The following is a 12,206-nucleotide window of genomic DNA, read 5'->3' on the forward strand; positions in this document are numbered from 1 at the left end:
ATAAATAGACCTCGAATAACGCGGTTTTGCCGCTTCTTGGAACCAAGTAACCATGCTATACAAGGTATTCCTGTATTTGTATTATACTTAAATCAAACTGCTTACTGATTTTCAATCTTAGAGTTGTAATTCCCTGGGAGAATGGTTTAAATTCAAGAATTTTATTTTCCATCTTTTATAGACCATAATTCCAACTTCTCCTTGACAATGATCTCCCCACCTCCATTCAGTATGTAAAATATACTTGCTTTTTTTTTCAGTAGTTTTTCCTTCTATTCTTGTTTCATATAGTTCAAGTATATCTCAATTTATTTTTTCCAGTGCTTTAAACAGCCCCTTTTTTTACTTCTTCTTTCAAAGTTCAGCCATTAATACAATAGTTCAATTTCTTTATCATAGTGTTCTTCTCGGATGTGTTATCTAAAAATGACCTCACTTATGTTTGGGTGAATTTTATCATTAGTCTGAGAAGTAGATATCACATTTGAGATGACATGAATTTTGGCCTTGCAAAAGATATTAAAGGCCACTAAATTCATGAAGCACAATAATCATAACATGTCTGTCTTAACAACCGAGAACTAGATGTGTTAGATATAAACTAGTGCATGAAAATAAAATTTTTTGATTCTTTTCATAAATTCTACTGATGAATGTAATTTTAACTACTACCATAAGAAAACCAGCAAAATATAAGTTACTTAGAACAAGTAAAACAGATAATAGCTGAATCCTTGACAAATTTAATTATTGTAGTTTTATATATATATATATATATATAGGTTTTCACTTGCCTCCTAAAAAATCATTTTCTACAAGAGTACGGTATCTTTCATAATTTGCCTGCCGATCTTCAATGATTTCATCTGGTGTCATTCTTCATGCAAAAAAAAAACAACAACCAAGCACTAATGAGAGAATATAAATATGTTACATAGCAATTTTATAAGTAAATTATTTTGAGAACAAAGTTAAAAGTTATGGTTCCTTCAGATGTAGAACTAAATAAAAACCATTAGTTTATCAGTTAACTAGAAAAATCACCTGGCAGTGCTTTGATTTGTGACCCAATTTTATTTATTTATGATTATTATTTATTATTTTTTTTAAATAAAAATAGTTTCTCAGTTCAATTTTCAAATTTCAGGTAACATTCCTAGAACATTTTTTTTTCTATTAAAATCTTTATTTTCTATTCTTTTCTCCTGTATTTTATATTATAAACTAAGTACACTTTTCTTCAGCTTAGCCAGCATTGCAGTATTATATACGTTTAATGATTATATACAGTTGACCCTTAAAGAATGTGGGTTTGAACTGCGCGGCTCCATTTAGATGCAGTTTTTTTCGAATAAATATATTGGAAATTTTTTTTAGAGATTTCAACAATTTGAAAAAACTCGCAGATGAACCACATAGCTTAGAAAGATTGAAAAAATTAAAAAAAAGTCAGACATGTCATGAATGCATAAAATATTCACAAATTTATTATAAAAAAAGTTAAAATTTATCAAAGCTTATGCACCCAACCACTTACAAACCATGCATGGCACCATTCACAGTCAAGAGAAACAAAGATGCAGTATTAAATCATAACTACAAAAAAATAACTGTTATTAATTAGCATAAAATAAAAAATTTATACTGATTCATTCATTAGTGCATATGCTAGATTACTGTGAAGCAATAGTATCGATTGCACTAGAATACCATAAAGCAAATCATACTGCTTCTTCTTAATTATCAATGCATGAATCTTTATACCTGTAAATAAATATGAATAATTCCTTTTTCACATTATCCTTTTATTTTTGATGTCTAGTATTAGTAATACATATAACATGTACAGTGTTTTTATCATATAAGACAATATTGATGTAGGTACTGACAGATGTATGATTCATCTTGTAAACATACGATGTACACTTATGGTATTGATAAATACAGTACATTTCTGTAAATATATTTTCACTTCCTTATGATTTTCTGTAATAACATTTTCATTCCTGTAGCTTACTTAGAATGTAAGAATATAGTATATAATATGTTAAAAAAAGTTTAAATTTTTCTTGGCCAAAAAAGCTCTGGAAAGACTTTTAATGGGATTATACTGATCAAGTGCATATAATAAACAAATATGTTATACCAACTAAGGCTGTTGGCATCTTCAGGGTACATAACTGATGTAAGGCACTAAAAAGTAAAAAACTGTTACAAACTATAATCAACCGATTCTAATTATATTAAACAAAGAACAGAGCACGTACAATACATGCATAGAGCATGCATGATATCACTAGTTGTTATTTAGGAACGTTCTATAGTTGGCACTATAATTCAGTTCTGGCGAATTGAAGGATCTGATAAGGGTCTTCCAGATCATGGGCAAGATTAGTCCTTGGTTCCTGTTAAGGTTTTGTATACAGCGGGCAAATGTTGTGGCCTCCTTAAAAATTCGGGAGCGGAAGTCCTCCTCCATGTAAGGAATCGTGCTTCTATCCCACTCTATGGTATGGTTCGCTCTTGACAAATGAAAAGCTAACCCCGATTTTTCTTCTCTGTGATTATTGACGTCACCTATGTGTTCTTTTTGCCTAATTTCAAGGCTCCTTGAAGTTTGGCCGATGTAATTCAAGCCGCACGAGCAGGGTATGTTATAAACTCCAGCATATTTGGAGAAAGGATGGCTATCTTTTGGAGATCTTAAGAATTGTCTAATCGTTTCTGTGGGTTTAAAGGTCATTCTTATTTTATGTTGTCTAAGGAGTCTAGCAATCTTATTGGAAACTGTCCCTAAGTATGGAATGACGATGGTAGAAATATAACGTATATCATCTTGTTGTCTTTGTCGGGGTTTAGAGAAAAGTATCTTGTGGACTAGTCTTCGAGGAAATCCATTCATGGTAAGGTTGGTGGATATCAGGGATAGTTCTTCCTGGAGGACTTGTTGATCTGTTGTAAGGAGAGAGGCACGGTTCTTCAACATGCATACAATACTAAGTTTCTGAGAAATAGGGTGGCAGGAAGTGAAATGTAAATAACGTCCTGTATTGGTAGGTATCAACCTCTCCATAAACTGAGAGGTTGATAACCACCATTCGAAAGCTTCTTAATTAAAGTGTCCAGAAATGATAATTGGTTATCTTTTTCAAGTTCTAGAGTGAATTTGATTGTGTGGTGTAGAGAGTTGATTTTGTTAAGAAAGTCGAACAGATCCTTTTTTTTTTGTGGTTCCAAACGATAAAGATATCGTCAACGTATCTCCACCATACTGTGGGTTTAGGATCTGTCTGAGTTAAGATTTTACTTTCAAAATCTTCCATAAAGAGATCAGCACAAGATGGAGAGAGGGGGGCTACCCATTGCAAGGCCAGTCAATTGCTGATATATGGTTTTATTCCATAAGAAAAAGTTTGATGTTAAACAATGATGGAACAGAGAAATAATGTCTTGTGGGAGCAAACTTCCTAAAATGTCGATGACTTCCTCCACAGGGATGTTAGTGAATAGAGATGTAACATCCAGGCTGGCGAGTAAATCCGTATTGGAGATAGAGATGTTGTTCAGTTTCTCAACGAAATGTTGCGAATTTCATATATAAGTATCCGAATTATGGATTTGTGGTTTGAGGAGGCCTGCCAGGTGTTTAGATAACAGATAAGTTGGTGAATTGATTCCATTCACAATCGGGTGTAGTGGTATTCCATTTTTATGTACCTTAGCAGTGCCATATAGTCTTGGTGTTAGTGGATGCATGGATTTCAATCTTCGTTTTAAGTCTATAGACCAGTTCTCCATGTGACGTATTAAATCGTTGACATCATTGTGGTTCTTTAGTGTTGGGTCTGTGACTAGGACACGGTAGGTTGATGTATCCGACAATAAGCTGTTATTCTTATCTTCGTAATCAGCAATTGCGAATTGCAATATTACTAAGATTTTGAAATGCCAAAATATATCGTCATACAATAACAAACGACTTGTATTCCTTATTTAATGTTACTGATGAGAGATTCAGATACTGAATTAATTGCAAAGAAATGAGAAAAAAATCATTTCATTAAAAAAAATGCAAGCAGACTTATTTTTATATGATATAAACATATTTAAACAGTAGGTGGTCATTATCAATGAAATGACATACTATAATGAACTACAGAACTTCTGGCCAAAGTCTGAAAGAACAATTTTAAGTTCTTTACTGAGAAAAGATAAAGTTAAAACATTTGCCATAGAGAACTTAGTTATTAGCAAATAACAATCATAATCCATGCTTCGAATTTTCACCTGGTAAACACCAGACATGTATGGTGTTCACTGTAATCTAATGAATGGCAATTTAACAGATGTGAAAGGAAATCACCATGTCTCAAAGATGGAAGAGTAAGCTCTACCTAATGTTTAGGTAGAGCTTACTGGCTGCTGAAAATCAAAATCTCAAAAATGCAATTATTCTGTTGTGAACAATACTGTAGGTAATACTCTGTAAAATTAATCATTAAGACTAACAATTAAATATATACAGTCTACATATAATACTGTTACAACTTGAACAGCACATAAACCTTTAATCTATCAGTAATCATTTACAGCTTTCAGCAGATACAAACCATACATGTAACGTACATATAGCAGCATTCAATGTTCGAAATGCTCCCCCCCCCCTTTGCCTTCATGCACACCCAAAGTCTGTAAGCTATATATCGATGGCAGCACGCACAACATCCAACAGAAATGCTGCCAATGCTCGCTCCAAATCCACCTTCAGGCTGGCTATGGCTATATCATCATTTCTTGTAGGCTACTCTCTAAAGCTCTGGACACAATTTGAAGTCTAAGGGATTCATATTGGGATCTCCACACAGCCAATCAGATGGTGATATGTGGTCAAGTAAATCCACTTCCAACCACTGTTGTGTGGTCCTCGCCTTGTGTGCAGGGGTTAAGTCTTGTTGCAAGGTCCACTGCTTACTGTGAAACAAGGTGTTGTTCAGGGACCATACCACAGGTTCCAGCAAAGTGTCTTGATACACTTTGGCAGAGGTTTTGATCCCTTTCTCACAGAAATGCAACTCAGAAACTCCCCCCCCCCCCCCCCCAAACCATCACTGATGCAAGGTGCTGTCCTCTCTGAATCTTGGGTGCTATAGTACGTGCTGTACAACCATCCAGGGTATGTAGTCGCTCTTTTTGGCAATTAAATGACTCTTCAGTGGTGAAAATCTTCTCATCTATGATGCACGTACCACCAGAGAAGTGCCTTTGATTTTATCATCTTCTGCTACATAAGTTGTGGTATTAGGAAGTGTCCAGTAGAACAATAATAAGTTCTCACTCCCAGGTCATCAATTAATACACATGACATCATTCTCTGTGAAGCATTCATCTCTCATGACATCACTTTCTGCATTCTCACAGGATTACGATATAGGCATGCCTTCACAACCCTCACAAGCTGTTGCATCCTAATACAGCATGGTCGACTTGTTCTTTGGCAGTCAGATATGACTTCTGTCATAAGAATGGTTAATAGTTCTGATACACAAACATCCTACTGATCCCAAGTACTTTTAGTGTGTGGAAAATAACAGGAAGCTGCATTCCAGCCTTGTGATGTGCTATTATAGCTACACAGTTCTCATAATCTTCCCACTGAATACTAACCCATACAGCTAGTCAACTCTTTCTCTACTGATAAGCATGCAAATGTCGGCTGCACACCAAGCTTGTGCAACTCTGTGGGTGCTGCTATGGTGTGCAGAAGTTATAACAGTATTTATGATGACCAGGTATTATTACTTATCAACTAAACAATTTTCATAACTAACGGAAGGAACCTAACTTTTATAAATTAGATAAAACCCACAACAGTTTTTAAAAGATTTTTTTTAAAAACTGTTGTGGGTTTTATTAAATTTAAAAAAAAAAAAAAAATATTTTATTTTATTTTATTTTTAAATGAGATAAACCCACTACAAATTATTATAGCTGTGTGTCTTGGACACACAGCTATAATAATTTTTTTTAAAAGATTTTGGCTGGTTTTTTTTTTTTTAGATAAAAATCGGTCATTATGATAGCCAAATGAATTTGATTGTGGCTTTTCATATCCATGGGGAGGAGAAGATAGAGAGACAGAAAGAAAGTACCAACTTTTACATTGCTTTATGATAAGAGTAAGCTGTATGCAAAATTTAGAATTTTCTTATAATAAACATGCAAGTTTGGTTTGGGTCCTGAATGTTAAGAGGGAAAATATAAGCCTTATGATGCTTTTAAGTTATAATATAAGGAAATTGTAAACCAAATTTGTTAATAACATACATACATACTGGATGATTACTGCTGTTTTTTTTAAAGAAAAAAAATGCAAAATTTGGTTTGAATCATTCCAATGTCCTTGGGGGGAGGGCAAAAATTTATAGCACCATTGAGATATGAGAATATTCATACCAAATTCAGTGACATGTACTTTCTCATTTCTTCCTGCATTGCTTAAAAAAAAAAAAAAAAAGTAATAAAACCCACACCAGTTTGTCTAGGGCACACAGCCATACAGGTATATGAGGGTTGTTTGAAAAGTTCAGTAAATTTCCAATAGACGGCGACACAATTCATTCGTTCATACCACTGTCGACACGTATCATCTTTTTCATAGCAGAAGCATTCACGTTGTGATCCCTGTAGGCTTTTACAAGCCATGAATTTTGCTACCAGCGATCTACAGAATAGCATAGTGCAATACAATCTTCTATAGTGTTATGTATTTCACTCGTGTGCGCCATTTTTATGTCATTGCTCTTCCTAAAATTAATTTACTTCCTTTATTAATTTTCCTCTCTACAATAACTACAAGACTCTAATATCTGTATCACTTCATACGTGTTCATTCTATAAGGAAAGCAAATTCTTTATCTCTAGTCGATTCGTAATTTTACTCGCGTGCTTACCCTGACTGTTAAAGGTTATTCCTTGCTAAAAGAAACGAATTCCTCTAATTTCTTTCTGAGACCGTCTCCTCTGAAGAGGAGACGGTCTCAGAAAGAAATCTGCACCAGCCAATATCTTAGAATAGAGGGGACTCTTATTCAGGGAGACTTTTCCAGACTCTTGGTGCACATAGGTGAATAAATTTAGTGCTTAAACTCATAAATTAAATGCTCTACTGTGGCTAAGTAAATTCTGGTTTGCAGTCGTAACCTCTATAACAACATGTTATACCTTTCTTTCAATCCCCCCCCCATGGTTCAGATTAATGAGTGGTAGTTTTGGTTCATATCACAGGCAAAACTCAGGTATAGAAGAAAAACCATATTTATTGGAATCTAAAGACATAATATACACTTCGACCAATCTCACTTTCAATTATTTCAATGACATGCTAAATCAAACTGTATCAAACTGATTAATACTCTAATGCATGAACAATAAATCCTTCTTTTAAGTTAGAGATTAAACACACATAATATACACATTATACACTTCTAATCAATATTCTACCTACTATGTTAGTCTTGCATATTAAACTAGTCACAATCATCTATAATCATTCCAGACAATTTGTCTTATTGACATTAGCCACTGCTAAATAATCACTTAAGTTCTTAAATACTGTCCATACTCAATCATTACACTACAATGATCTTTCCCTTTTACCGACTGGGTAATTATACAACAAAATCTGTACTTTACTTGGGGCAGGATCTCCAGGTCCGTCTGAGCTGTCCTTCTTTGTTTGAATTACCTCTCGATACTTCCATAAGCCTGTGTCCACGTGGTGGGTCACTATGGTCATCAGATTAAGCTATGCTCTACACCTGGCATTTTCCCCTCGTCTATTCTCGATCTGTTTCGGGTCATCCTCGTTTCTAACTGCCGGTTCATAATATACGTCCGTGATATTATTCCGTCGGAACTTTCAGCGAAGGCAGCATATGCCGACACCTCACGCTTTAGTACTGGCAGAAATTCAGACATCGTAGGGAAAGGCGCACCTTCTGATATTGAACTATCGCCAAGAAACACCATCAGGAACTACTGGTCCATGAGAGAAGTCGAATCATCATCCAGCAAAATAGGCAAAAAAAGCTTTGAGAAAGGGGATGCAAACCCTTTTTATTCTCCCTTCACTTCCCCCCCCCCCTTTTTAGCACCCTGTTACTAGCCGCGATAGCGCCCTCTTACTTTCCGCGATCTTTTTCCCCGCCCGCTACTCACTTCGTCTGTGGGAACTTCGACATATCGCGGGATCACTACCAGCATCTGCCAGGAAACGAATGTGCATCGCTTTCTGAGATTGCCAATGCCTCAGGCCCGCCTGTGACCTTTGGACTAATGTTTACATCTGATTTACCCATTCATTGTATACATGATGCATTTCATATAACACTAATTTATAGATGAAGTTCTTTACATGGTATTACAATTCTACTAAAAGGAGGTAAATCTATTTCTATTTAGTACTTTATTTCTTCTGCTCAAGTATAAGTTTTTTCTCTCAGCTGATTTTTCTGACTTGTTAAATCTTGAATGAATTGTTTCTTTAATAAAGTGCTTCATTCAGGATGTAACAATAGTTTTATACAGTTTTATAGTGCGACTAGCATCTTCTTTATCAGAGACACAATGACTACAACTCAATGGTCCTTATGAGAACCAACCCTGACAATCATCTCACACAATACAGAGGGTCTCTCCTCTGTAAAAGAAGATCTTATTGCAAAAATGTGATATTATATGTCTACAGGAGACATAAAGGACCTCAACAAGCCAGACCTAAAATTGCTGGAATGAAGCACATAAAAGAAATACCACATGAAAAGTATGGAAGTGCTATTTTCACTCGGCAGGAGCTCCAGGTTACAGCATGGCTAATCACAAACCAAAATAACAGAAATCCTTGGAACAGATCTAGATAACATCATGTTTTTCTCGGTATATAAACCACCTAATAAAACTTTACTTTTGAAATGTCCCAGTATCATCATCATCAAATTCCTGCCATGTATCCTCAAGGGGTGTATAGGATATGATAGTACTACATGAAAAATTTACATCATTACTAACTCCCTATCTACAATTTTTCTCCAAATCAATCTGTTACTTGTCAAAACTCCAACATTATCAGATCTTATATTTCTATCGTCTAAGGCACTTTGTACCGTATCAATCCATCTATATCTTGGTCTTCCTCTGGGTCATTTTCCTGCCAAACTGGCAGAGAAACTTGTTTGGCTAATCTTTCATTGCCATTCTGTTTAAGTGACCATATCATCTGAGATTAGCTCGGCTAACACATTCCTGGATGACAACAATGTCAACTTCTTTCCTAATATCCTCGTTTTTAATATGATATTGCCATTGATGCCATCTGTTCACTCTCGTAATCTTTCTCAGGACGCTCATATCTGTGGTCTCTAGTCTTTGATCAAGTGTTTTACTTCTGACCCAGCTCTCAGATCCATAAGCTAAAACTGGTTTGAACACTGTCTTGTATACAGCTAATTTAGTGTTCCGACTAATTTCTCTTTTATTCCATATGAATTATTCAATTGGCTTCCTACCGTACCAGCTTTGTTGATTCTGTTCGGTATTTGAAAAGGAAATCTGCTATTATTATTATAGGTAACTTTAACAGTCATAGCACACAGTGGGGTTATAGTGAAACAAATGAGGATGGAGAGTTAGTTGAACAGTGGGCTGAAAGTAATCAAATGAATCTTATACATATCCTAAACAGCCATCATCATTTAACAGTGGAAGATGGAAAAGGGGTTATAACCCAGACCTTGGATTTGTTAGTAATAGAATAGCTAATCTGTGCACTAAACAGGTTCTTGCACCAATCCCAAGTTCACAACAAAGACCAATAATGCTGCAAGTTTTCCCACCAGTACAACTTAAAGGGATCCCACTTAGAAGACACTTTAATTTTAAAAATGCTAACTGGGAACAATTCAAGAGAATTAGACAAACAATAACAGGAGTCTATTATGTGTCACTGTTGGATCATTTAAAAGAAGAACTGAAGAAAAAACGGCCAAGATTGGTGCACAAAAAAGTGCTCTTTCATCAAGAAAATGCACCGTCCCACACATTTGCCATCACAATGGCAAAACTGCATGAATTTACGGTGGATGTGGAACCAATTTAGGTTCAAATTGGTTCCACATCCACCGTATTCTCTGGACTTGGCCCCATGTGACTTCTTGTTCCTAAACTTAAAAATTGGTGGGAAAAAATTTTCTTCGAACGAGGATGTCATCAAGGGGCTGTCAATGACTATTTTGCACAATTTGACAAATCCTACTTTTTAGATAGGATGAAAAAAATTGGAAACTCGCTGGACCAAATATGTAGACCTCGATGAAGACTATGTTGAGAAATAAAGGTGATCACATTTTTAATAAGTTAAACACATTTTTCCAAAAAATGTGTTTAACTTATTTTTTTTACCAAACTTTTCAAACAACCCTCGTAATAAATTAAAAAAAAAAATTTGACTGGTTTTTTTTTTAAGATAAAAATCAGTCATTATGATGGCCAGATGAATTTGATTTTGGCTTTTCATATATTTTCATGGGGAGGAGAGAATAGAGAGACAGTAGATCTAAAAGTACAAAGTACCCAGTAGATCTACAGCCTAGATAAATAGGGAGGATCCTTTGATGAATGGATAAGGGTAGCTAATGTTTGGTTATAGATATGAGGGAAGTCTGACAATATTTGCATCTTTAGAGTATATTAGATTCTCTCTAAGTTACACTGGATGTAATAGATGGCTATGGATTTTTTTATGATCTGGGTTTGGCGTACGTGTGTGAAGGGAAGGGGGTATATAGAAGAACAAAGTAGTTCAGTTAATATCCTAGAGGAAAAAGTCATTAACTAAACAAGTGTAAGGAAATATATGATTCATTTCTGCAGAGATGCTGGTGTGGTGGTCCAAAGAGATCATTCTAGCTCGATTCCAACAGTATTTAAAGTTTGATCAAACTCTATTTGATCACGCTTTAAATACTCTTGTGAGACAGTGATACTGCGACAAGTGATGGATACACCTACCTGTAGGGATAGGTTTCCTGTACAATGAAAAACATAAGGATTCATACAGCAGCTAAGTAGCTACAGTGCTATGGAAGGGCAGGCAAATGTTTTCTTTTTCCAGGTAAAATGGATCCTAAGGCATTTTCTGTTCGAATGTGCTAAAACTGTCTCTAACACATCCATAATATCCAAGCCAAATAGAAAACATGTAATGTGTTTGAGTAGAAGGCTAATATCATTTTTTAAAAGTGTTTCCATGAAAAGGGTGTCAAGAAGAGAGAGAGTCCATTGCTGTGTCTTTAATTTAATTTTTTTTTTAAATAAATAAATAACCAAACCAGAATGCAAGGTAAAGTTAAATAACGGAGTTATGGGAGAGGAAAATCAAGGATATGTTTTGATGTTTCAATAATTTCCAATGGCCAAAATAAAACACTATCTAAATTAAACTTGCCAAGAAATTATATCATCATCATCATCATCAAATTCCTGCCATGTATCCTCAAGGGGTGTACAGGATATGACAGTACTACATGAAAAAATTACATCATTACTAACTTCCTTTCTAGAATTTTCCTCCAAATCAGTCTGTTACTTGTCAAGACTCCAACATTATCAGATCTTATATTTCTATTGTCTAAGGCACTTTGTACCATATCAATCCACCTATATCTTGGTCTTCCTCTGGGTCGTTTTCCTGCCAACCTGGCAGAGAACACTTGTTTTGCTAATCTTTCCTCTCCCATTCTATTTAAGTAACCATACCACCTGAGATTAGCTCTGCTAATGCATTCCTGGATGCTGACAATGTCAAGTTCTTTCCTAATATCCTCATTTTTAATATGATATTGCCACTGATGCTATCTGTTCACGCCTCTAATCTTTCTCAGGACTCTCATACCTGCGGTCTCTAGTCTTTGGTCAAGTGTTTTACTTCTGAACCTGCTCTCAGATCCATAAATTAAAACTGGTTTGAACACTGTCTTGTATACAGCTAATTTAGTGCTCCGACTAATTTCTCTCTTATTTCCATATGAATTTATTCAATTGACTTCCCACCATACCAGCTTTGCTGATTCTGTTGTCTATTTCTATGTTTAATTTACCATCTTTGGTAAAAATTGTGCCTAAGTAGCTGAAATGTTTTACTTGTTCCACAG

General features: G+C 35.1%; 1 protein-coding gene across 2 annotated transcripts in view; it reads right to left on the reverse strand.

Annotated features, from left to right (window-relative positions):
• Positions 1–12,206, reverse strand: part of LOC150102225 (uncharacterized) — a 274,606-nt gene that overhangs the window by 209,703 nt on the left and 52,697 nt on the right. For both annotated transcript variants that reach the window (XM_090399744.1, XM_090399743.1), the window contains exon 5: positions 795–877. In XM_090399744.1, the coding sequence (XP_090255870.1) occupies positions 795–877 (83 nt within the window). The remainder of the gene's footprint in view (positions 1–794; positions 878–12,206) is intronic.

The sequence above is a fragment of the Typopeltis vanoorti genome, chromosome 10 (genome assembly GCF_054136105.1).
Source record: "Typopeltis vanoorti isolate ZY-2024b chromosome 10, IOZ_Tvanoo_1.0, whole genome shotgun sequence".
Classification (NCBI taxonomy): Eukaryota; Metazoa; Arthropoda; class Arachnida; order Uropygi; family Thelyphonidae; genus Typopeltis; species Typopeltis vanoorti.